The 26658-nt window shown below is 44.2% G+C and overlaps 1 protein-coding gene across 3 annotated transcripts in view; it reads left to right on the top strand.

The window, feature by feature from the left end:
* The window catches only part of SLC2A9 (solute carrier family 2 member 9), a 211408-nt gene that overhangs the window by 165362 nt on the left and 19388 nt on the right, over positions 1-26658 (top strand). For 2 of the 3 annotated variants that reach the window (XM_019479664.2, XM_019479681.2), the window contains one exon: positions 14570-14697. The exons of the other annotated variant lie outside the window; for it this stretch is intronic. In XM_019479664.2, coding sequence (XP_019335209.1) covers positions 14570-14697 — 128 coding nt within the window. The remainder of the gene's footprint in view (positions 1-14569; positions 14698-26658) is intronic. 3 annotated transcript variants of the gene reach the window in all.

The following is a 26658-nucleotide window of genomic DNA, read 5'->3' as shown; positions in this document are numbered from 1 at the left end:
AAACCTATTCTCCATCAGCTTATTACCATTGTTCCTTGTCACCCCAGGTGGTGCTGGGGAGAAAAGGGCTCTACTTAATTGCTGTTGATCTCCCCTGATAAGTTTGTAGGCAGCCACCAGGTCCCTCTTCAGCCTCTTCTTGCTGAGGCTGAACAGGTTCAGGTCCCTCAGTCTCTCCTCATAGGGCCTGTCCTGCTGCCCTCTCACCAAGCGGGTGGCCCTCCTCTGAACCCTCTCCAGGCTGGCCACATCCCTCCTGAAGTGTGGTGCCCAGTACTGGACACAGTACTCCAACTGCGGCCTGACCAAAGTCTACTGCATAGTAGTGTCACAAAAAAAGGCATTCACCAGCATTACTATGCAGTAATTCGGGTTACAGAGTTACTCAGATTATCGCAGTAACCACTGCACAGTAGGGTCTCATGTAGACACAGCCAATGAGAACAAAAGAGATCAGAGCTCCAAGACCCATGCAGTGGCCATTAGGTAAGATATGCTCAGAAGATGTCATATGAACCATGTTCTATACCAAAAAGGGAAGTGAAAAAGCCCAAGGTCCCAAATAAACTGACATGGGAAAAACTCTTTTCTGATCCAGGTATGGTGATCAGTTTGTCCCCTGAGCATTTGGGCAACCCAGGAAGCTGAGAGTGTTTGTGGTTTCCCTTCAGAATAGTAACCCACCCTGCTTAGCATTTCCAGCTATGGCCAGGCTTTCATACTTCAGAAAAGGTGTTGTGAAGAATGGGAACAAAAGCCAAATTTTTTCAATGGGAGGGAAAAAAAATCCCTGCATATTATTATTCTCCTAAACTCTGCTTACATTCCAGGACTCTCTTCATGCGTCAAAGAGCTAATCCCATGGCAGTTACTCACTCAAAATTCGAGCAAGAGTCACCTGGCATTTTGTTGCCTGTTGTATACTAGTTTTAATATTGTCCCTAATTTTTTTTAAGTAATCCTGTCCCCATAACAAAAATCAACACATTTTAATCTGTTTGACAGGAAGAGATTTCCAAGGAAAAAACAGCTTGCTTTTCTGATCACATTCACCTTAGCTGCAGGCCTACAAAGTATGAAGAGCTTGATCTGAACTCTGAAGTCAAGGGAGAGATTCTAACTGACTTCAATTTAGGAGCTGATTTGACCCTAACATTCTGAAATGTGTCATCTTAACACGTACTGGATCTTATGTAAAATCTAGGTTGTATTAGTCAAAGTCTGTCTTTTTCTTGATTATAACTAAATCCTTGTCTAAAGTGCAATGAAATCCTTTCCAATATATTTACAGTAGCCAATTACCCATCAAGGATGATGGCGGGGAGGGGCAGTTACAGAGAGAGACAGCAGGGACACTGCCACCATGACAACGGGGATATAGGGGCGAAGTGGGAGGGCGAGGTCAGTAGCACTGGGTTTGCCCCCCTGCTGTGGCCTGGGTCCTTGGAGGCAGAGGGGAACAGTGGCATGGCACTGGCATGACAATGGGGACTGAGGGGCCGGGGGGAGGTGCAGGCCTCATCCCCCTCCACCACAGCTGCTCAGTCCCTACTGTCATGGCAGCACTGTCCCTGCCATCCCCCTCTGTCTCTGTGTCTGTTCCCAACCCCACTTCTCGTCCAGCCCCATTCTCCCCTGCTCTCGTGTTCTCCCCCACTGCATCGGATCTGGGCCCATTCCCCGTCACACCTCCATCTCCCTCTGCCTCCAAGGAGCAGGGCCAGGAAGGGGGGCAAGGCCAATGCTGCTGTCCTTAACCTCCCGCTCTAGCCCTGCTGGGGGGCGGCGCTGCCATGACAGCAGGGGCAGGGATTGGGCAAGGCCAGCGCCTCATCTCCCTGCTCCGGCCCGTCAGTCCCCGCTGTCGTGGTGGCGCTTCTGTCTGTGCAGAGCACTCTGATTCATTCTTTCAGTAAGCATTATGATTGGCTGCCAAGACAACCAATCAGAGTATGAATAAAGCGTTACAGACAGACAGCCAAACAGATATTCCATGTCGCTATGCATCAGTTCTGAAATACTGTTTACCTTTTGACTGTCACTGCATTAGATCTGTTAAGAAATTGTATTTCAAGTCATCAGCTTGAAATAGTTGTCAGCAGCAATTTGTTAAAGGAAGATGGGTAACTCAGGAAGGAGCAGACAAGCAAGGGGTATTGAGGTGAGGACGAGTTAGAATTTGATGCAAAGGTAAAGGTGGGGCCAATAGACTGAGCAAAGACAAGAAGGGTAGGAAGACTGATATGGTTGACAAGGAAGATGTTCTTAACAGTTATATTTAAATTAAATAGAGGTGACAAGTAGTTCGCAAGACTGGAGAGAAAGAAGTATCAGTACTTAAACAGGAAATGATGATGACTTGGCTAAAAGTTTTAACTCTATTGATAGAAGAGAATTGAACCTACAGATAGCTAGGAAAAAGACCTGTAGCAAAATGTGGATGTGGCATGGAAGTGTGAGGTGACATAGGGGATATCAAGAATGCCCTGTCCCCCAAAGTTACAGGCCAGGGGAACTGTGAAGATGATAATATTAATCAAAAGTGAAAGAAGATGAGAAAAAGCATAGAATGTTGAGGTAGAAACATCAGAGACCGTGTTGCATTTAAAATATCTAGAAGGTTGTTATATTTAAAAGGAAGATTCTAACTCCCCAAAAGGTGAAATGCTAATGAGGCTGAAATTATTGGGGTCCTTTTGTTCCAGATTGCACTTTGTTTTCATGAAATAAATAGAGAGAAAAACACAGTCAGTAAATTGCTGCTGTAGAAGTTCTGCTAAATAGCATTGCTTTGTGGAAGTGAATGTACATCAAAACACGCTCATTAGTACTCAAGGAAGGAAGAACTTCATAATTCATTGAAGAAGGAATGATCAGATGATTCAGATCAATGGTATTCTTAAGGTTTTGTAAATTAAAAGTACAGGGAATATGTACTGTTTCTAAAAAAAAAAAAAATGCCTAATGGGCATAACAAGATTGTTCTACATTTAACCATTAGGTAATAGTTTTGTTGCTGTACTTATACACTTGAACCATTTAGGAGTAAATTGCATGAAAATTAAAGGCCCATAATATAACGGGATAGAGTTACTTTGTAATATGTCAATGCATACTTTTGTTTTGTATCATTGCTTAGTTTGTTTACTCTGAGGTAAGCTGCTCATGTGGGTCATTATGCCCTGACAGTATTAATTATGCTCTCAATACTTTTTCTTGCTACATGCTGCTAATTAAATGCATTTCCTGTGTACCAAATCTAAATATTTTTGGTAGCATATCAAAATAAAATTCTATTTAAAAGCAGGCCTTCAAAAATTCAGACTAGTAGAGCAAAATCATTAATTTTAGCAGGTTTAACTATATTTTTCTTTTCCATGATATAGGTCTCTCATTGGCTAGTAGTTTGTAGGTGCTTTGGAATGTTTGGTATCATTATTCCATGAACTTATAGCACTTGAAATGGTTCATGATTATATGGTGGGGACATATCCTCCACTAATATAAACTATAGTAACCCATAGAGCAATGTACCTTACCTGGGGATCTGGCCCTATGCCTTTATTGTTTGAGTCTGATGATGAGCTGAAATGCCTATTTGCTTAATGGTGCAGTGGTAGAGGGAGGATGGTGTGAATGTGGAACTCAGTTGTCTCACCCCTCTTGCAGATTTCTTGAACTGAAAAGCTTCCTTATTCTCCTAGCTGTTGGAGGAAAGAGGTTGGTGGGATGGTGGTAAAGCCTTAAAAGGGTCTTTATTTTTAATAATATTGGTTTCTAATTGTTGTTTGCACTTGCTACCAGTATGGCATGTTATATCAAAGCCCACAATGAGCACAGCTGAGTCAGAGATATAAATGTCAGATAGTGAAGGCTTGTGTTTTCAGTGTTTAAATTCTTTAATTTAATCCATACAAATAATCTCAGAGTCCATATGCATGAAGCCAAGAATCATTGCATCCATGTCGCATATTCTGCTCCTAATTCCCTAAACAAGATTACCCTTTTGCATTGTAATATGCCACATTATTTGTTTTTTCATTATTCTGTCAAATGGAATTTATACTTTAAGAAAATATTTTGTAACCTGTCAGATTATTTCAAATCTCTTGTTAAATATTTTGCAGATTTCTTGTTCCATGTATAGATTCATAAAAATCAGACACAGAAAATATATATTTGGTCATTCAGTCCTTCCACTGTCTAAAATATCTAGATTTGAGGATTTTTTTGGAATCAAAGGCAGTTTCCCATAGCGTTCTACCTACAATCATAGTAGGTACTAAGCACCTCGCTGTTACCTGAGTCTGTAGGTCTGAGGTTGTCAGCATTGCCAGTGCTTCTGAATATCCCGAGGAGCCACAACATAATCAGAACTTTCAGGACTTCCTGATTTCCTGTTGTGGATCCAGGATTGAGAGCCTGGAAGTCCTGGGTCAAAGTTCAAGTATCTGTAGCACTAGGGATACCCTGAGCCACAGATCTTGGAACTACCAGGCTCTGCAGCCTGGGTACAAGCCAAGACTTCTAGGTCCCCTGCTTTAAAGACAGGAGCGCCAGGCTCAGCTTTAACTGGGGCTGGGTGCCCAAGTCCTGGATAGGGAATCTAGGAGCCCCAAAATCAGGGGCTCCCAGGTTTCCAGGCTCACTACAACTAAGCGGTGACTTGGAGTCTGGAAGTCCTGGGATGGGTTCCCAGGTCTGTGGCTTCCAGGCAGCCCTGTCGTGTGGACTGTTGCAGACTGGGGACCCCAGGGCTTATAGACTCCTGACTTAGGAGCCTGCAGATAGAGGCTAAAAAAGCTCAAGACAAAGTCTGTGAATATTCACTGTACACACTGTAACTTTTAGGTCAAGGAATGACATTTTTTGGTGATTCGTATGGACAAAGTATCTACTTCTTCCCTTAGAAGCAAACTTACAAACACAATAAATCTCCTCAGTAGTCAATTAAATAGCCCTTTTGTTAATTCAGTCTCATAAATTCTACTTATATCATACTGGCTTTAATTCCTGATTAAGTGAAAAACAGAATATGGTTTTTAGGAGTTCATTTGTCATGCTTTCCATAATCAGAAACTTACTTCTGATTTTAGAGGTCTCTGAAGGAGAGGTTTTGGTTTACATTATTTTCAGTGCTTAAAAGCAGCATTTATTTGAAAATGACCATTTAGCAGAACAATAAAGACATATGTAATAGTAAATGTCCAAAAATTTATGCTTTCACACGTGCATAATTCAGGTGCACTCAAATGTATAAGATGTGTGTGCAGTTACATTATTTCTATCTTATCATACCAGTTACACATACAAATGATTTTTGGATGAGTATCGTGGCATTTGCAAAAAAATTATATTAATTGTAGGTTTGACTATATTAATTATAGATACAATTGAAGAATACAGATAAATATGCAAACATTTTTATCTACCAAATTCAATGTATGTGTATTTTTTTAATCTGGCCTTAATATATCACAGCTGAAATAAACTATTTGTAAATTCTGAGGGTGGTATCAAGCTAGCAGGTGTAGTAGTCTTTTATTAAAGCATCACAATGTGTTAAGATGCTTCTGTTATGTTCATTGCAACTTGAAAAGGACGGAGCAATAGAAATGAGTCACCATAGTACAGTAATTATGGTTGCTGCGTTAGTTCTTCAAATCTGTGTTCAGAAGCTTCCTTGCCAGAAACCTCCCACAGAAAGAGCTTCCAATGTACATTTTCCTTTTTTTGTGATTGTTACCAAAATATAGCTGTTTTACCTTAAAAAATGTGTACTTGTCATCTTCACACATGACCCAGTCTCAGCAGGAAAGAACAGAGGAAGAGGTCCTAGTACAATCACAGAATTATGATGTAATTGAAATTATGGAGATGTGATGAGAGAGTTCACATGATTAGAGTACAATTATACACTTGTTCAGGAAAGATAGGCAGGGGGGAAAAGGAGGAGTTTTCCCTACATATAAAGGTGATGTACACGTGTTTCAAGTTGCAGCATGGAATGCAATGTAGGCCTGTTGAAAGTTTCTGGGTAAAGATCAGACAGGAGAGCAGTAGCAAGGGTGTCATCATGGGCTTCCACATTGGAAGACTTGGTTCTTAGGAAGGACTTTACTTGACAGGGCATCTGCTGGGAGAGAAACACAGCAGTGCACAAGCAGTCCAACAAGTTCCTGGAGGTGTTGGGGGTAACTTTTTGATTCAGATCAAGAGGTCAACAAGGGGGGGCAGCTTCTCTCAAATTACTGTTCAAAAATGGAGAAATTGGTTGAGACTGTTAAGGTGGAAAGTAACTTGGCTGACAATTGCTGAATCTACATGAGATGCTGATTGCACAGTAGCCTGTGACTAGTTGAGGTTCAGTTGAGGTCCCAGATGACTGGAAAAAGGCAAATCCAGTGATCATCTTTAAGAATGGGAAGAAAAATTAGAGCATGACTGAGAAGGTGTTGCCAGAAGGGCTTTGGCTTCTTCAAGTATGGGATGTCGTTCCAAGAAGGATTACTAGGAAGAGACAGGATCCACCTGATGAAGAGAGGGAAGAGCATCTTCGCAGATAAGCTCGCTAACCTAGTAAGGAGGGCTTTAACTAGGTTCACCAGGGGATGAAGACCAAAGCCCCAAGGTAAGTGGGGAAGTGGATGACCTGGAGGAAACACAAGCAGCAGGGGACAATACAGGAGGCCTTCTCAATTCTTCTGGACAAAGTAGGGCAATTGGCTAGTTACCTCAGGTGTCTGTACATGAACTGGAAGAACTGGAAGAGCAGGAAAAACTGGAAGTCCTCACAGAATCACAGAACTATGACGTGATTGGTATAACAGAGACTTAGTGAGATAGCTCACATATCTGGATCACTGTCCTGGCTGGACATAAACTGTTCAGGAAGGAAAGATGGAGGGAAGAAGAAAATCTCTTTATGTAGAAGAACTGTATGAGTGCTCAGAGCTGCAGTGTAAAACTGGAGACAGGCCTGTTGAAAATATCTGGGTAAGGGTCAAATGGGAGAGCAACAAGGCTGATTTTGTGGTGGGTGTCTGCAATAGATGACCAGACCAGGAGGATGAATTGGATGAGGCTTTCTTCAAACAGCTAGCAGAAATTTCCTGATCATAGACCCTGATTCTCAAGGGGGACTTCAGTCACTCTGACATCTCCTGTGAGGGTAATATAGGAATGCACAGACAATCCAGAAAGTTTTTGGAGAGTGTTGGGGGGAACTTTGTGGTGCAAGTGTGGGAGAGGCCAGCTAGAGGAAGTGCTCTTCTTGACCTATTCTTGAAAAATTGGTGTGGAATGTAGTAGTGGATGGCAACTTGGGCAGCAGCGACCACAAGATGAAGGAAGGAGAGCAGCAGAGTACAGACCCTGGACTTCAGAAAAGCAGACTTAGATTCCCTCAGGACAGATGGGCAGGATCCCCTGGGAGGCCAATCTGAGAGCAAAAGGAGTCCAAGAGATCTGGCTGTATTTTAAAGAAACCTTACTGAGGGTGCAGAAACCATCCTGATGTGCAGAAAGAGTAGCAGGTGTGGCAGAAGACCAGCTTGGCTTAGCAGGGAACTCTTAAGTGAGCTAAAACATGAACAGGAAGCTTACAAGAAGGGAAAACTTGGACAAACAACTAGGGAGGAGTATAAGAGTATTGCTTGGACATGCAGGGATAAAAACAGGTAGGCCAAGGCAGCTGGAGTTGCAGCTAGCAAGGAATATGAAAGGTAACAAGAAGGGTTTCTACAAGTACGTCAGCACCAAGAAGATGATCAGGGAAAGTGTGGGTCCTTTACTAAATGGGGAAGGCGACCTAGTGACAAACGATGCAAGAAAGGCTGAAGTACTCAGTGCCTTTTTCACCTCAGTCTTCACAGGCAAGGTCAGCTCCCAGACTACTGCATCTGACAGCACAGTTTGGGGAGAAGTTGAGACGCCAACAGTGGCAAAAGAACATGGTAGGGGATATTTAGGAAAGTTGGGCATGTACAAGCCCCTGGGACCAGATGGGATGCACTGAAGGGTACTGAAGGAGTTGGCTGATGTGATTGCAAAGCCACTGGTCATCATCCTTGAAAACTCGTTGTGGTTGAAAACATCTTTAAAAAAAGAGGAAAAGGATGATCTGGGAAACTACAGACCGGTCAGGCTTACCTCTGTCCCTGGAAAAATCATGTAGCATGTCCTCAAGGAATCCATTTCTAAGCACTTGGAGGAGAACGTGATTAGGAACAGTCAGCCTGGATTCACCAAGGGCCAGTCCTTCCTGACCAACCTGATTGCCTTCTATGGTAAGCTGACTGGCTCTGTGGATACGGGGAGAGCAGTGGACATGATTGATATACCTTGACTTTAACAACGGTTTTGATATTTTCTCCCACAACATTCTCACAAGCAAGCTGAGGAAGTATGGGTTGGATGAATGATCTGTAAGATGGAAAGAAAACTGGCTGGATCATTGGTCCAGTCAGTCGCTCAACGTCTAGTTAGCAGTCAGGATTAAGTGGAGTGCCCCAGAGGTTCATCCTGGGGCCAGTTTTGTTCAATGTTTTCATCAATGACCTGGAAGATGAGAATAAGTGCACCCTCAGCAAATTTGTGGATGACACCAAGCCTGGGGGACTAGTAGATAGGCTGGAAGGCAGGGCTGGGATTCAGACAGATCTTGGCAAATTGGAGGATTGGACCAAAAGAAACTTCATGAGGTTCAATAAGGACAAGTGCAAAGTCCTGCACTTAGGATGAAACAATTCCATGTACCTGTACAGGCTGGGGACTGACTGGATAAGCAGCAGCTCTGCAGAAAAGGACCTGGGGGTTACAGTGGACAATAACCTGAATATGAACCAACACTGTACCCTTATGAAGAAGACTAATGGCATACAGGGCTGCATTAGTAGGAATGTTGCCAGCAGATTGAGTGAAGTGATTCTTCCCTTCTATTCAGCACTGGTGAGGCCACATCTGGAATACTGTGTCCAGTTTTGGGCCCCCTCACTACAGAGAGGACATGGACAAATTGGAGAATCCAGCAGCAGGGAACAAAAATGGTTAGGAGGCTGGGGCTCATGGCTTCTGAGGAGAGGCTGATGGAACTGGGCTTATTTAGTCTGCAGAAGAGAAGACTGAGGGGGGGCATTAATAGCAGCCTTCAGCTACTTTAAGTTTCGTTCCAAAGAGGATGAAACAAGATTGTTCTCAGTGGTGGCAGGTAATATAGAGCAATGGTCTCAAATTGCAGCAAGGGACGTATAGGTTAGATATTAGGAAATTTTTTCTCATGCGGATGGTAGCACATGAACAGGCTACCCAGAGAGGTTGTGGACTCTCCATCCTTGAAGGTTTTTAAGACCCGGCTAGACAAAGCATTGGCTGGGATGATTTCATTGGGGCTGGTCCTGCTTTGAGCAATGGTGGGACTAGATGACCTCCTGAGGTCCCATCAAACCCAAATTTTCTATGATTCTATGAAAGAGGATCCAGGGAACTACAGACCAGACAGCCAGACCTCTATACCTGGAAAAATCATGAAGCAAGTCATCAAGGCATCCCTTGTGAAGCACCTAGAGGAGACCAGGGTGCTCAGGAACAGTCAGCATGGGTTCACCAACAGCAAGCCATGCCTTACCAACCACATTTCCTTCTAGGATAAAGGGGGACACTCTGGGTGGAGCGAGCAATGGATATGGTATTGATATACCTTGATTTTAGAAAGGCATTTGACACTGTCTCCCATGATATTCTCATTAATAAGCAAAGGGAATAGAAACTAGACAAAAGTACTCTAAGGTGGATACAGAACTGTACACAGTGAGTAGTCCTCAGTTGCTCAATGTCTAGTTGGGAGGTAACAAGTGGGGTTGTCCAGGGGTCTGTCCCAAATCTGGTATTGTCCAACATCTTCATTAGTGATTTGGGTTGAGTACACACTTAGCAAAATTTTACATGACACCAAGTTGGACACCCCAGAGGGCAGGGCTAGGATCCAGAATGACTGGATAGACTAGAAAAATGGTCTGCAATCAATGAGATGAGATTCATGAAGGAAAAGGGCAAAATCCTGCACTTCAGTTGGAATAACCATACAAATACACACTGGGGAATGACTGACTGGGCTGTAGTACTATAAAGAAGGGCATGTACTACAAGCTGAATACAAGCCAACAGTTTGTTCTTGTTGCAAAAAAAGCCAACGACATCCTGGATTGTATGAACAGGACTGTCACCTGCAAATCAAGGGAAGTGGTCCTTCCACTCTATTCAGCACCAGTGAGGCTTCACTGTGTCCAGTTTTGGGCCCTACAGTTCACAAAGACTGTAGACAGATTGGGAAGGGTCCAGTGCAGGGCAGCAAAAATGATTAGGGGCCTTGGAGACAAGATTTATGAGGAAAGGCTGAAGCATTAGGGTAGTTTAGCCTGGAGAAAAGGAGACTGAGGGGTGATTTGATAACAGTTTTAAAATACCTGAAGAGTGATTATAGAGAGGATGCAGAGGACTATAGAGGGGGTATTGTTACATGGACTTTTCTCTGTGGCTATAGGGGGCAGAATTAGGACCAGTGGCCTCAAATTAGGGGAAATTTTGGATGCAGATAAGGAGGAACTTTCCAACAATAAGAGTGGTCAGACTACCTAGAGAAGTTGTGAAATCTCTACGCTTGGAAACGTTGAAAAGCAGGTCAGACAGACACTTCGCTGGGATGGTTTAGTCTGGAATATTCCTTCCTTGAGCAGGGGGCTGGACTAAATGACCTTGTGAGGTCCCTTCCAGCCTTACCTTCCTGTACTCCTAATTGTATGGTGTATATTAATGCTCATGTACATAAAACTATACTGTGGGAGCTACAATAGCACTACAACAGTGTATGTCAGGAAAAATGTGGCTATTCTGTGAACTGGTCAGGTCAGCTCCTTTTAAATGTGATCATTTGTTTTTGATAAGAAAAAAAAACCTATATTTGAACATAAGCCTTAATGTGCCTGTTTACATGAGTAATTGTGGAGGGGACACTGGAATAATACTGTTGATCTAATTGTATGGCATAGCTGATGAACAGACAATTTATGACAGCAGCACAAGGAACTTCTAAAACTTAAAACAGAGTCATAGGAGCTATAAAAAGGAGAAAAGAAGGGAACATATTGCTACATATACTGCTATTTTACACTTTCCTTCCACTGATGCCCCTACACAAACTTTTGGAAAGGTTCAAGTATCCTCCACCTGCCTTTTCTTGATTTCTAGAAAACACTCTGACTCTTCCTTAAATATGTTACAGTTCTTTTAAAATTAAATTACAGAGCTTTGTGATGACAGTGACTAATATAGAGCACAGTCTTACTGGTGATGAATATCTATCCAAAACGCATGTATTTCAAAAAAGCATTTTTCTCATATTACAGATTCATTTTTATTTCTATAACATGTTTTACTATTTTTTTTTCCTTCTGCTTCTGGCCTTTTTCGTATCTTGTACAATATGTATTTTCCCAAATAGGTCTAAAACAATTCTTTTATAATGCTGACAAGAAAAGTAACACCACTGTAAACTGTCCTACAGCAAAGGCATAACAGGATAAATGATGATAAATATATCATTATTCCACCATTTCTATGTATCCAGTCTTTTAGCTTCTTTTCCCAAGGGCAACTGCTCTGGCAGATGTCCTTCTGTTATTGGCATTTAGAGATCTGAGATAAATGCTGTTGTTGTGTCATACCTAGATGTTGTCCCAGGTCCCAAGGGTACAAAGATTTCCCTTAGAATTAAGACACTATGCATTGTTTCTGTTTTATAAAGCTCATGTTAAGCTACTTATACCCATACTTTATTGTATAATTCAAAGAGCACGGTGCACTCTAAATATTTCTGGTTTATTTTTCTTGTGTAATATGGACAAAATTAAAAGCCTTGTATCTCAGGCTCAGATCACTTAGGCCTTTCCTATACTACCTCACTGCTTAGCTTAGGACCTCCAGCAAGAAACAAAGCCTGCCATTTGTTCTTCTTCCATTTACAGCCAAGCATAGCAATTCAGCACTATAGACAGATTAAATGGGTCTTGAAGTGGGCAGGGAGGCACTATAGACATGGTTTTAATCTTTCTCCAGATGTAAAATGGGGATAACAGAACTTTTGTGTCTATTTATTTTGTCATTTAGATTGTTAGCTGCCTGAGGCAAGGCTGTCTTTTACTATATGTGGGTGCATCTACACGTGCAGTTAATGCAATTCAATAAAACTCTGACACAGTTTACACCGAAGTCAGCTACTCCTGGGCATGGCGTTTACATGTGCACCCAGGGCTGCAGCACATTGAGCTGAAGCTAGGATGACCACCTCTTCCTAACTGGGCAGGACAGTCCCAAAATGCAAACATTAAGTCCCGGTTCCGGGGTGAATGACTGGGACAACATTTGTCCCAGATTCCCCTCAACACAGTCAAACCACAGCAACTGTTGTACCAGTATCATGTGCAGGTATCTGGTTTTTCTGTTCACCACAGAAAAACATGTAAAAATGCAGATTTTCTCCTTTGAAGGAGAAAAATACAAGGAACTGTCAGTGGTAGGTTTCCAGCCTGCAAGGGCCTGCTTGGGGCTGGAAGGAGCAGGACATGGGGTGTCATTTGCATGTGTGCATGTGCACACAGGTACATGGCCAACCAGGCAGCAATGGGAAGCAGCTCCCTCAGCTGCCTGTGGGTAAATCTATGAGGAGGAGGGAGGGGGCATAGGCAATATGAGGGATGTAGGGGGGCAGATTAAGGCCTCCACAGTGAGCAAGGGAATGGGACAGTGTTGGCAGCTGGGACTGGGTGGTGCATGAGGCCCAGGGCTGGGGTGGGAATGCACAACTGTGGGGCCTGGCCAGGGAGCTGGATGGAGCCACTGGTGGCTTGTCTGTGGAGCAGTGGGTGGGCGGGGTGCTCTGGGGCTGGCACTGGCCCCGTCCCCTGTGAGTGGTGCTGCGGCCACTGCATTCACCCCCAGGCAGAGGGAAAGGGCAAGACGTGCTCCTCCACATTTGTACACACAGAAGGGGTGGATGCAGGCTGCCCACTGTGGGCTCAGGGCTCCCCACCCTGAGGCCTACCCAGCTCAGCAGGTGGAACGCAGTGTGGGAGGGCAGAACAAGGTGCGGAGGCTCAGTATCCCACTTTCACAGTTTGAAAAGGTGGTCACCTTAGCCAGGCAGAGCAGCCCTGGGCTGGCAAGGAACTGGGAGGTCAGTCCTGAGCTCTGGGTTGGTGGCAGCAGCCAGTGGAGGGGTTGGTGCACAAGGTGGCTGCATTGTGAGGCTAGCTGGCAGACAACCCCTGCACTTTAGCATCCTTGTGCCCCAGCCAGCCCCTGTCACACTCTACATGTGTGTTTGATCACATGTAATTACTCTGCTGTAAAATAGTGCTGTCACTGACAGTACTATCTGACAGCAGAGTTAATTAATCTATTGCACTCTAATATCGGGGCACGTGTAGACTGTGGTGCTTTACTGTGGAACTAATTACTTTATTCTATAGTAAAGCGCGCATGTAGATGCACCCTGTATGTGCTACATCTGGCACAATAGGGCCCAGATTTCAGTTGGGGTCTCTAAGCACTAGATAAAAATAAATGATAGTGGTTGATATGGTGCATACTTTGCTTAACCAATTGATCACGTTTGTTCATTGTGAACATCTTTTGACGCAGTTGTGTCTTCCTCCTATATGTTGATAAGACATATATCCTTATATATTCTCCATGTCCCTTGGTGTGTCTTCAAATTGTGATCCTGTGATGCTCATAGGCCTGTTGATATAATATGTATTTTAGTGTGGTACAGGTAAGCACTGGCTACTATATTATAATATGTTGATATATACATAAACTAATGTATTCAGTGCTACAAAAAAACAAATAAAGACATAGTTCCCATCCCACAAAGCTGTCGGTCCAACCCCAAGGATATGTATAGCATAAATGGGTTGTCCTCTAAATGTATGATTTTATATAACAAGTGGAGTTGTAAAAGGTATTAAAAAACGATTTCTATGAATAATACGTATATATTTATTAAATAAATAACAATAAACCCTATTAACTTGCATAGAGTTTACCATTTCCTTTCCAACTTTTGTTTTCAGAGTAGATAATTATCCCAGAAATACTGCTTAATATTTTTCTGAACCTCCGATCACAAAATATTCCTCAGTGTTGCAGCATTTCAAAGATTTTAACAAGAACAGTGATTAAGCTATTACCATTTGTATCAATGGTATGTTCAATTGGGCAGTACTTTGGACTGGATACTCCATTCTGTTACCAGTGTCCCATCGCTGTAGTTACCCAAAGGATTTGCAATTCTGGAGAACTGGTGTAATGGAGCAGAAGGTCAATCTCTCATAAAGTAGTTGCAATAAATTATGTAGCAAAATAAATCCCAGAAGAATCCTACTTTTCTAGTTTGGCAAGATGATCAATGCACTGGGCATTGATTACTGTGGGTATTTTGCAAGTTCACATTCTTTACTGAACACGCTAAAGAATTTATTAAATCATTGTCCTCTTGGCTGTTGTATTTCAGGTGGGATTCCATTTGTTCTAACTGGAGAGTTTTTCGAGCAGTCTCAAAGGCCAGCTGCATTTATGATAGCTGGAACAGTCAACTGGCTTTGTAATTTCGCAGTTGGACTACTTTTCCCTTTCATTCAGGTACTCATGATGTATTATTATATGTATGGAATCTGAATTAATAGTAATCATTTTATGTCCCAAAGGGAATAAATGTCAGGCTTGACTCAGTAGCCATTAAAGTCAATACCAAGGTTTCCCTTGACTTCACTTAGGATTTTGGATTAATCCTTTAGTCCACCTTGATTGCTCTAAACTTACTGCAGGGCTTCTCCTTCTGACCTATACAGTAATGTCTTCACAAACTCTGCCTTTTATTTTTTTAGCTTAATGGAAACTGCCATATTAGTCCACCAGCTTAGTTTATCACTGATATCAATATTTCAGTCATTGTTCTCTGGGATATTTGTTCACTGTCCAGAGACAAACACAACCTATGTCAATCAAAGCAGGTATACCAGGTCCTGCTGGCTGGCCTGTGCTAAAGCTACTGTTTCACAAGACTTCAGTTGACCCCTACACCCAGGTTATGTGGTAAACCTCTACCTACCAGGTTCCTTTCTCTGGACCAGGATCTCCTGTGCAGCCATCTTTAGCCCTGCAGCTCTCCCTGTACATGAAGTGCTTATTTACCTTACCATCTAAAAGACAGTTGATGCATCCAAGGCAGGAACTAGGCTCAGCCATCTCTCTCTCTGACATGATGAGAGCAAGGTTCACGCTTCTGAGGCCAAAGTAGTAACTCCAGAGTCACTGGTGATCCTCTTAAGCATGCACACATGCAAAATGTTCTAGCTAGACAGGGAAAAAAAGCTTCTAGTTAAGTGATTTTTTTTTCATTTCTAGTTACTGTCCAAGGAAGAATTATTTTTAAAATGTTGAGGCTACTGTATTTCACAGTGTATATATCGCACCTTTTAAATTTACCTTGACTTATACACCGTATCAATACTTTTGACCCCCAGCCCAGCCCTGGCTGAACCCTGGCTCAGCCCTGAACCGACCTGACTTTCTTCACTTCACAGTGTCCCTTTTACTGGAGGCCATGGGGCGTGGGCCCAGCCCGAGCACAGCCTGTGGGCCTTGCTGTCACTATGGAGATGCTGCTCAGCCAGGCGCCAAGTCAAGCCCCGTCCCCTGCGAGCAGTGCTGCCTGGGTCACACCAGCCGAGCACAGAGCTTGGTGCCATTCCCTGCGAGTGGCGCCAGGTTTGGCAGCACCATTCGCAGGGGATGGGGCCAGGCTCAGCGTTCAACTGCTGGTTGCTGTGTGGGCCGTGCCAGGCAAGCGCCAAGCCTAGCACCACACACGTGAGCAGCATCTCCATAGTGACAGCAAGCCCCACAGACTGGGGTTTGCAGGAGCTGGCAGCCTGTGGGCCTTGCTGTCACCATAGAGATGCCACTCGGCTGGGCGCCAAGTCTGGCCCCAGCCCCGGTCCCTGCAAGCAGCGCTGGTCTCAGCTGGCACGGCCCAGGCAGCACCATTCACAGGGGATGGGGCCATGCCAGCTGAATGCCAAACCCAGCCCCATTTCTTGGAAGCGGTGCTGCCTGGACCATGTCAGCTCAGTGCTGAGCCTGGCTTCGCCCCCTGCAAGTAGTGCTGCAGCACATGTCCACCCCCACCCCCACCAGGTGCCCGTCTCACAGTGAGGGCATGCAGGGGCCAGTATAAATTGACCCCATATTTCTGATCCAAAAAAATAGGATTTTCATAGATCTGGTGTATAAGTCAACCTAAATTTTTGGATCAGAAAAATGAGGTCAACTTGTATACCCTGTCAACTTGTACACCATGAAATATGGTAATCGTGCAAGTTATTTCTGATCAATGTGATTTTGAAGATGTGGGTGTGTTTTATTTTTTTTAATTTCTTTTTCTGTCTTTCCACAATTAATAAATGTCCTGATATAAAACTTTATACTATCTTTTAAATATTAATCTGCAGCTGGCACCTAGAACTATTTTTACTGTGTAGTAGTTGTTGAATTTATCAAAATGACTTATAATTTATGTGAGCGATCTGGATACTTACATATTAACCTACATAATCTGACATTTGATGTAAAAGGAAAGAAAAAGTGTTTAGTCCTTTTGATTACCAAGATCAACTTCAGAGGTAAACAGAATACTTCTCAGTCCTTTTGCTACCACTTCCTACAATTTCAGTCAGATTGCTCACAATTGAAGCCTACCTGACAGTATGACATATAATGCTCAATAAAATCAGTGGGTGTCTTCTGATTGACCTTAATGGGTGTCAGTTCAGTCCCCAAAGAAAAGAAAGACTTTCCAAAATTGGATACCCAAAGGTGAGTTTTTCAAAAGCACTTGGCACTGCTGCAGTTCTGCTTCTGTCATGAGAGATGTTTTTCATAGAGGTATGAATTCATTCAGATATTTTAGGAATACTCAAATCCCCCAGAGTTACACTCTTGTTTCTACATCCTGTCCAAAAATCCTTTTGAGCCTCCTAACAATAATTTGTGCTTCTTGAAGTCGGATCTGAATTTTTTGGGGCTGAGCCTCAGCTCTCGTTTAATGTAATCTATACCTGTTATCCTGGCAAGCATATATTATGTGCATCGTATATATTCTCATAGTCTGTCAATATAAGTCATATCCTGAGGGCCAACCTTTTAGAAAGGTACTTAGTCAGTTCCTTCAAACTAAAGAGGGAGTTAAATTCTTTATTTTTTCAATAATGTAAAAAGAAATCCCTAGTGCCTTAGAAATGTGTGTGTTTCAAATTTGATGTTGCCTGAGAAATGCGTTATTTTACTTCAAGAAAAATTCTACTTTGTAATGACAAAAATCCAGGTTAGTTATGATAAAGATGAAGTGAGTTAGTTTTTATAAGAGGCTTCATAAAAGTTTGCACTTAAATGTATATATAAGAATGCAGAATTACTCAGACTTCGATTTTCTTTGGAACTGTCTCACAAAATTGACCTAGGGGCTAAGTACAGGCATTCCAAAAGCCCATGCCTGAATTGATTCAGTCTTTGCAGGTTAGTTCAACTTTGCAAGTGAATAGACATTCACTTTTGATTCTAGAAGTGCAGGCACATGCCTGCAGTGGCTCAGGCTAGAAGCCAGGGAGGACTAGAGAGAGCCCTCTGCTGCAGGGCATCTCTGCTGAGTGTGGGGCGTAGCCAGGCCCCAGAAGACTGAGTATTACTGGGGAGGGGTTTAAACCCACCCTGGCCTTCAGGGACTCCAGAAGGAGTATGCCTGGAGGGAAAATGAGGAAGCAACCCCTGCCAGGAATTCCCCACCCCCTCCCTTGCCACTCAAGCAGTGGGGAGTGTAGCCAACCCCAGCAGCAGTGTGAAGCGAGCAGAGATAGGGGGTTTAATTCCCTCCGTCCCCTGTCCCACTGGCAGGACCTGCGCCAGGTTCTGCCTGGCCAGGGAACAGCAGTCCGTGTCCGGTTCCTCCCTCTCCCCTCATGCCCCCCCACTGCTGCAGGGGCGGGGGTGTGGCCAGAGGCCAGCCAGCATGGCCCCCTAAGGTGAAGGGCGCAGGGAGCGGATTTATTCCCCCCTCCCTCCCATCTCACCCCAGGTGACCACAGCCAGAGTCTGCCAGCCCCAGCCGCTGCCTCCACCACTCACCCCCAGCCAGGCAGACCCCAGCTGGGGTTCCCTGGGTTAGAGGGGAGGGAATGGGGAATAAACCCCTTCCCTACCCACCTTGCCTCAAGGGGCCATACTGGCCGGACTCTGGCCATGCATTCATCCCTGCCACTGGACCAGCAAGGTGGAGAGGGACCCTAACAAGGCAGCAGTCCACAGGGAGCATAAGCCTCTCCCCAGTGTGGGGCTGTGCTGCAGCCTGGAGCGAGGAGGGCAGAGCTGCCGCAACCTGCACAGAGCAAGCAGCGGTGCTAAGCAGACCTTGGGGGGCTATGACCACCTCAGAAATTGGTTTAGCCCTGGTAGCCGCCCCTCCAAGCCCTGCTGCCACTGCTGCTCACCCCACGCTGGCTGCAGCACCTCTGGCCACCCTGCTCCCCCCGCAGTGCAGCCCCCACATTGGGGGATGCTGGGGGACTCTGGAGGCTTGAGCTCCCCATCACAGAGGCTGCTGCCTCATCAGGGTCCCTACCCTAGTTACTGGTCCAGAGGTGGGAGTGTGGCTAGATGTTGGCCAGCATGGCTCCCTGAGGCAAAGGGGAGCAAGTTTATTTCACCCTCTGTCCCCTCTTCCCTTGGGGAACTCCAGTTGGGGTCTGCCTGGCCCGAGGCAAGCAGTGGAGGCAGCGGCCCGAGCTGGCAGCCCCTGGCTGTGGTCTCCTGGAAGGAGAGGGGAGGGAAGGAGGAATAAACCCCTCCCTGCCCCCTTTGCCCCAGGGGGCCATGCCAGCCGGACTCTGGCTCAGGTCCTGCCAGTCAGACAGGGGACAGAGGGTGAAATTAAACCTCCTCTCTCCCCCATTTTCTTGAGGCTACTGCCAGGGCTGGCCATGCCCCCTGCTGCTCCGGGGGGGGGAATGTCTGATAGGGGCTGCACTGTTAACCCCTCTCCCTGCCCCCTTCTCCTCAGGGGGCCATGCTGGGCTGGCACCTGGCAATGCCCCCACCCCTACTGCTGCAAGGTGGGGGGGCAGGACCTTGACACAGGTCACTCTGCCCTGGCCAGGCAGACTCTAGCTCGGGTCCATGCCAGTGGGACAGGGGACAGAGAGGGGAATTAAACCCCCATCTATTCTCACTTCACGCTGCTGCCAGAGCTGGCCACGCCCCCCACTGCTTGAGCGGCAAGCAGGGCAAAATGCCTGACAGGGGCTGCTGCGCCCCTGCCTGGCAGACCCCGGCTGGGGTCAGTGCTGGTGGGAACAGGGAGGGAGTGGAGAATAAACCCCTTCCCTGCCCCTTCACCTTAAGGGGCCAGTGTCTGGCCATACCCCGGCCTTGCTCCATCTAGGGAACAGAGGGGGGCCAGCCCTGCTCTGCCAGAGCAGACAGCCCAGCCCAGGGCTGAAAAGCATGCTGAGATGCTGGGGGACTTTGATTTAACTTAAATGAGGAAGGGGTCTGAGGCAGAGGTGACATAAACCAGTTTGACCCAAATCAGTTATGTCTGATACTACATTCAACCAGGTTTGTCTCAGACTGGTTTCAGCCATTTTGAAATTGGTTTGTGTGCACTGATATTCTGTTCTGTTACAGGTTTAAGCCAGTTTCTGATCACTTAAACTGGCTTATTGTGTAACTTCTGTCCCTAACCATAATGTTTCCCTCATTCTTAACCCTCTTTGCTTCAAACTTCTTCTGTCAGCCTTATACTCTAAATTATAGCATCTGAGTCGCATATTTCATAATAAAGAAGCAATAATCTTTCCTTGACTACAGTTGTTTTTTCAAGCTGCTAGAAATATCTTGAAGTACTTTTACAAAATAGAAGGAATTATTGATTTTGTGTATTCAGTTTCAGTCTAATTGTTCTGTGCATTATTTGGCTGTCTTTTCTTTTTCTTAAGAATTTGGCTTACATAGCAGTAAGGAGAGATGTTTACTATGTATATTTTATACTTTTCACAATCATTTTTCACTAAGTTTTGGAAAATAAGTTAAAAAAAATAAACCAGAAGTTATTTCTACAAAATATCACCACGCAATGTGTTTGAATGTCAAGATTTTGCCAGATCAACCATTTGTAAATAAAGGTAATGAAGCAAGATACTAACCCATGCAGTAACATCTAGGGCTAGAAATGGAGAATAAATATATAATTTAAAATGCGCCAGCTTGCTCATTTTTCCCAACCTCATGTCAGAATATTACATCTAGAATCATTTGTTTGCCTTGATATTTTTTATAAACCGAAAACATTCTTTGAAAGTTAGGAAGGGTAAAATTAAGATTAAAGTGAAAACAAGTACATTAATATTAAATCTGCAGAGAATATTTGATGTGGTTGTCTGAGAAGTACATTATAAACATACAATCACAATGCAAAAGAAAGTTAACTCCAAGTTTATTGTTTGGGTCTCTCTCTTTTTAGCTCTTTGAAGTTTATTATATCCAGACATTGTGAATTACTAACCCATTTTTAAATATCATGAGCTATGGACCTGTTCAAGCTTTTTTCTCTGACTGGGTTCTGCTAGGATGAATAACTGAATTCAGACTCCTTACTCTTTACTGGAGGAGTCTACAACTTGATATCTTTGCGTATCTTTTTTTTCTAAATGATAGTGGTAAAATTTTGTTTTTATCTACCAAGATTTTTGTCTTCAGGACCAGCTGCTCAATTCAAACCATTATGGTTAAAGTGCATAAAATATTTACACTCAGAATATCAAGGAAAATAGTCATATCTTAGTAAAATATAGTCATCAGTGGCAGACATTAAAAAAAACTTTCAGTTCACCGCATTGTTTGTTAATTTAAAATGTATTAATTGTAACATCTGTGTTTCGTGTCACTTTGCTAGAAACACATGATAAAAATTATTTCTCAGTCTGAAGACATTTCAAATACCTATTCTACACTAAGGATTTGATCACAAGAAATGAAAAATGCCGAAGTTTTCAATGCTGGCTATCTTCATTGTTTTTCTGGGCATAAAGGGTACTCAGAGACTCATAATATTGGGCTCTGAGAGACACTGACTGACATTGATAGAGGTGATTAGAACAAATGCCCCAAACTGCTAACCATGATATTGTGGCCTATTTTCCAACATGGTCCAATGCTTCTCTGTTTGCTAGCATTGTAACATTGTTAATGATCTAAGCTTTGAAGGCTATATTCAAGTCCTTTCTTAAGAAAAATGCCCATTGTTGAATGTTTGGACTGAGTAACAACTTTAAGGACTGGTCCTGTTCCCAAACATAAACATAACCCCCTTCCCACATGTAAGTTTGGTTGAGTGAATACACCCTACAATGCAGTGGTAAACTCTGACAATGTTTGCAGAACTGACTGTATAATACTTGTAAATTTGTATTTCTCTTTTTGAGGAAATATACCTACAGCTGTGGAAGATTTTTTAAAGCTTTGTTTCTATATTAAGATACCTTGTTCAGTGTCATGACAAAAAAACTTTGAATATGCAGGTAAAAAAAAATCTTGGTTTATATTAAATGTTCATATCTTAGGTGAGTGGCAGTAGTGTTTTATTTCTTAGAATTAATACAGCAAGATTCAGGAATTGCATGAAGAGCATCAACCTTTATTCATTACATTATGCCTAAAGAAAATAATCAAATCCAAACTCAGGTGATCAAGCTGCTGTCCCACCGTAGAATTTTGAATCCATCCCTGATTCTATTTTGTACTTGAATGTAGGCGCACCAAGGCTGGAATAGTCCATCATCTCATTGTTGGGAAAATCTTATTTAAATATCTTGTGGTATGGAGAATATGGAAGGTTTGTGACATTCTGGCCTTAAGCATCAGTCTTTAAAGTAACATATGAAATTATTTGCCAAAGTAAAAAAAGGAACCAAACTAATTCTTGCAGAAGCTTGTAATTCTCCTGGGTCTTCTGTATAAATGCATTGGTGAACTGATCTTACCAAGATTTAAAGTAAGTGTCTCATATCTGAGGCTTGTGTAAGTTGTCAGGTCATCAGACATGTCATGTTCATCTCTGCTCATTGCTCAAAAGCATCAGGATCAGGCTAGTATTGGTAGCACAAATGTCATTGCCAGTTGCCTTACAAATAATTAGTCAGGGTTCTTGCGAATAGACGTTGGGTATGTTCCATAATAATAAGATAGCTTTATTCATTTTAAATAAGGCATGTTGACAGAAATGGGATTTTTAGTATGCACATGAAATAGATCTTAGTTCATTTTAAGAAATCTCTCATGTGGGCATATCAAGCTCAAATGCATCAGTTTTCCTCTTGCTGTGTTCCAAGTCTAAATATAGTTTGTTAACGGTTCTGCTTTGTCAGTGTGTAAAACAAGAAAAAGTTTAGCTTTAGGTTTTGTTTTCTGAATAAATAATGAGTCAGATAGTAATATTAAGAGTTGAATGAAGTCTACAAAAGTTGCTACACACATTTGCTCAAATTTTGGAACACAATAGTGTTTGTGTCTTTTGTGTTCTTGCACAAATATTTATACAGCTACTTTAGCTTTAATTACTGTTTACTGACAGCGTATTTAAAATGGTTACATGCCATACTCATTCAAATCACATTTTAAAAGCTATATATGTGATCCTTTCATGATTCCTATGTAATTAGCCCAGTCCTGTGAACGTGGCTACACTACTTCCAGTTTAGAGGTAGCTTATCCAGAGCAGTGCAACCTCTTTGAGAATGCCACCACTGGGGACCATAAGATAACTATATTGATATAAAGAAGGGTCTGCAGGCTAGATCCAGCCCACAAAGAGATTTCATTAAATTATATCACTGCAGGATCATACAGGCATAAGAGTTGAATTATAACTTCTGTCATGTGCTCCTGAGCAGCAACTCCTCTTTCTCTTTATAACCACTAACATGCAGAATGTGGCACTGTAGTTAGTGAGTGCTGTGGTAAGCACACTCTTGTGAACAGTACCTAAAACTTAACAGATAATCTACATCTTCATTTTTCCTCTCTCATTCAAGCACATTTGAACCTTCATTCTCCTCCATCCTATATCTGCTGAGCTTTGTGCTGTCTACTGACATGACAGCACAAAAGACTAACATGTTTGAATGCTACCAGTCAAGTTCTTTTACTTCAGTGGAGATACACCATCACAATAATTGACCCCATAATTTATTTTAGGCAATGAAGTCTTCAGGGGAAAAGATTTAAGTAAGCAAGCTGCTAAAACTACCGAAATCATTCTAAGTCTAAGTGTGCACATCTACACAAGACATTTACTGTGCAGTTGATTATCTAGTGGCAACATGTAGGTGGTGCACAGGGATGCACTTGCACCCCCTGAGAGCGCTGGCTGGGGAGTGCGCCAGGAGAAGCAGTCCCCACGCAGCTTATCCCACTGACCCAGAAGTGCCAGCAGCACACCCAGAAGTGCTGCTCACTGCTGCCAGTTGTGAGTCGTCAGCATTGGCCACGGGCAACCCCTCCCCCTACTCATCAGGATTGGCTGTGGGCGACCCCACCCCCTGACGGGCATGATCAGCTGCAGGGGATCCCGCGCTCCCCAACCTGCAGGATCGGCCGCAGGGGAACATAGTCTTTGGATTAAGTGCTTAACTGGTCTTGGATTAAGCCATATCAGAGCCCAGGTCTCTGCTGTCCTGTCTCAAACCACTAAATATGCTAACTACTGACCTATAGAACCATGTTCACTTGTACCCCATCTTGGTCCAATGACTCTTGTTTTTTGTTTCCTAAAAAGTAGCACAGCTTCAGGGTTGGATAATGCTGAATGTATGTATAGCTAGGTAGTGAGGGTGCTGTCCTGGGAAGTGAGAGATATGGGTTTAAACTTCCTTAGGAGAAGGTGGAACTAGGATCCAAGTCTCCTAGAATTATAGAAAGGTATGGCTGGAGGGGACCACTGGAAGTCATCTAGTCCAGCTTCATGCTCAAGGTAGGATCATCCCTATCCAAACATCCCTCACAAGATCTAAGTGACAATTATTAAGAAGCCTTATACCAGGGATGGGCAATTATTTCAGCTGGAGGACCACTCAGTGGGTTTTGGTGAGCTGTCGAGGGTCGCAAGGGTGGCTGCACCCCTGCCCCTTGGTCACCATTTTAGGACCAGAAGTCCTGCCCCCTAACCCTTGACCTTTGCCACTGGAAGACCCTCCCTTTGCTCCCAGAAGTATCCCTTTGGGGAAGTGGGTTTGCCACCTTGGAACTGGAAAAAAACCAAACAAATTATATACTAAAAATCAATCACCCACAATAACATATTTTAATTTTTTTTTAATTTTGTCCTGACATTGTGTGTGTTTGTTTGCATTATGTATATAGAGATGATTGCATAATAACTCAAAATGAAGTCTTATTCTTGTATATTTCAGCAGGGGTGTGCAGGGTTGTGGGGGTATGAGTGAGTGTGGGTAGGTGTGGGGTTTGTGTGTGTGTGTGTGTGTGTGTGCATGATTGTGTATGTGAGGTGTTGGGGTATGTATGGATGTAGGTGAGTGGGTATAGAGTTTGTGGGGAGGGGGTGGGTGGCTGGAGGCATGTGTGTGGGTGCATGTGTGTGGTGGGGTGTGTGCACATAGCAGTGAGCGGGGCTGTCCCTCCCAGGGGCACGTGGGTGTGTGTGTGGGGGGGGGTTGGGTTTGTGGGAGGATTTGGGGGAGGGTGTGGGTGGGTGCAGTGTTTATGGAGTGTGTAATTGTGTGTGGGGGAGAGTGTGGTTGTAGGGTTTGTGGGGGAGGGTTTGAGGGCATGATGGGGTGTGCATGGGAGCCCCCCTATGCGCACCCCCCTAAGCCAGTCAGCACCCACCCCCACTCCCACCCTGCAACAGCCCAGAGCCCACACACCCTGTGGCGTCTCCCCGTCACCACCAACAGCACACAGCCCCAGGTCGCCCCATGCCCGCTCTGCACTGTCCAGCCATGGCACGTCCTGCTGCCCCCCAGGCTGGACTGACTTTCTAGGCAGCCCAGGCAGCAGCAGCTGTTGCCGGCCCCAGCCCCGTGATACCAGCAGGGATTTGCACACGCAGCCCCGACCCTGGCTCACCCCGTGCCTGCTCTGGACTCATCAGTTCCGGACTGTTGCTTGGTGTGGGAGGAAGGCAGATCCCCCTTCTCACCACTACCAGGCAGTTCTTGCTGAAGCCACCTGGAACCCGTGCCATGCCGGGCTGCCCTGCATCTCTGTCACCATCACCACCACCTCTGGCTGCCCTGCAGCTGCTTTGCACTGTCACCACTGCCACACTGGGCAGCCCAGAGTTGGCAGTGACAGTGACAGAGATGCAGGGCAGCCCAGCATGGCACGGGCTTTGGACAACTGCAGCCAGAACTGCCTGTTAGTGGCAAGAGGGAGGGGCCGCTTTTCCCCCATGCCGAGCAACACTTTCTGCCCCTGCTGCTGCTGCTCAGCCTGCATGGGTGAGTCCAGTGCTGGCACGGGGTGCGCTGCGTGCACAGGTCCCTTCCAGTACCCCACTGCTGGGGCTAGTGGCAGCAGCAACCTGAAGGAGCCACCACCTCCTGGGCTACCTAGAAAGGCAGTCCAGCTGTGGAGCCACCTCAGCCCCACTGCGCACCCAGGGGGTGGCAGGATGCACCATGGCTGGGAGGTGCCTTGGCCAGGCAGGGCTAACAGACTCACAGTGAGCCAGACAAAGTCCCTCCATAGACCAAATCTAGCCCACAAGCCATATTTTGCCCACCCCACCTTACACCCTATTCATACTCCTATGATCAGTTTGGTACTAGACATGGAGATTTTGGTTTAGGATCTGATCCCACAGTCTGATACACAATCGCTTGCATCCATGCTGAACCCCTTGTCTTCAGTAGGACTGTACAGAGCATCACACTTACATGTACATAATCCTACTGAAATCAATGGAACTCTGCACCACAACCACGCTGCAAGTCAGAACGCAGGATCAAGTTGTTGCATCTGATCAGAATCAAAGTTTCTGTTTCTCACAGACTTTGCTAAGTATAGTTATTGAGGTGTATGCTATTTCCTGACACTTAACAATTGGCTAAAAGGAAATTATATTGCCTGATGGAATCCAGAGCCATTAATATCCACATGGTGTTAAGGTCATTGCAGTTGTTCAGAAACTGAATGTGGAATGAATACCTTCGAGGTCTGTGTGAGGGGTTTTTTGTTTTGTTTTTTAATTCTGTCATTGGAAAAAAAATAATGTCCTGTGCCAACAGCCAGTCGGATTACTGAATTTCTCCTGCAGAATTTCATTCATATTCATTATAGTTTCAAAACAAAACACACAACCTGAAATTCAGGCACAATTTTTTAAATGCCATGCTTGATTAGCTGTGTTGAACACTGTTGTGGCCTCACCTAGATACAGGAAAGTGCATATAACAAAAACCAGAGGGTCAGAAACAGCACTTGGATTCTTTGTAGCTTTCAGAAGGTTGCAAACATTGTTTTCTAAAGCTT

The sequence above is a fragment of the Alligator mississippiensis genome, chromosome 2 (genome assembly GCF_030867095.1).
Source record: "Alligator mississippiensis isolate rAllMis1 chromosome 2, rAllMis1, whole genome shotgun sequence".
NCBI classification, from domain to species: Eukaryota; Metazoa; Chordata; order Crocodylia; family Alligatoridae; genus Alligator; species Alligator mississippiensis.
Note: the sequence above shows the minus strand (reverse complement) of the source record. Positions and strands in the feature narration are given on the sequence as shown.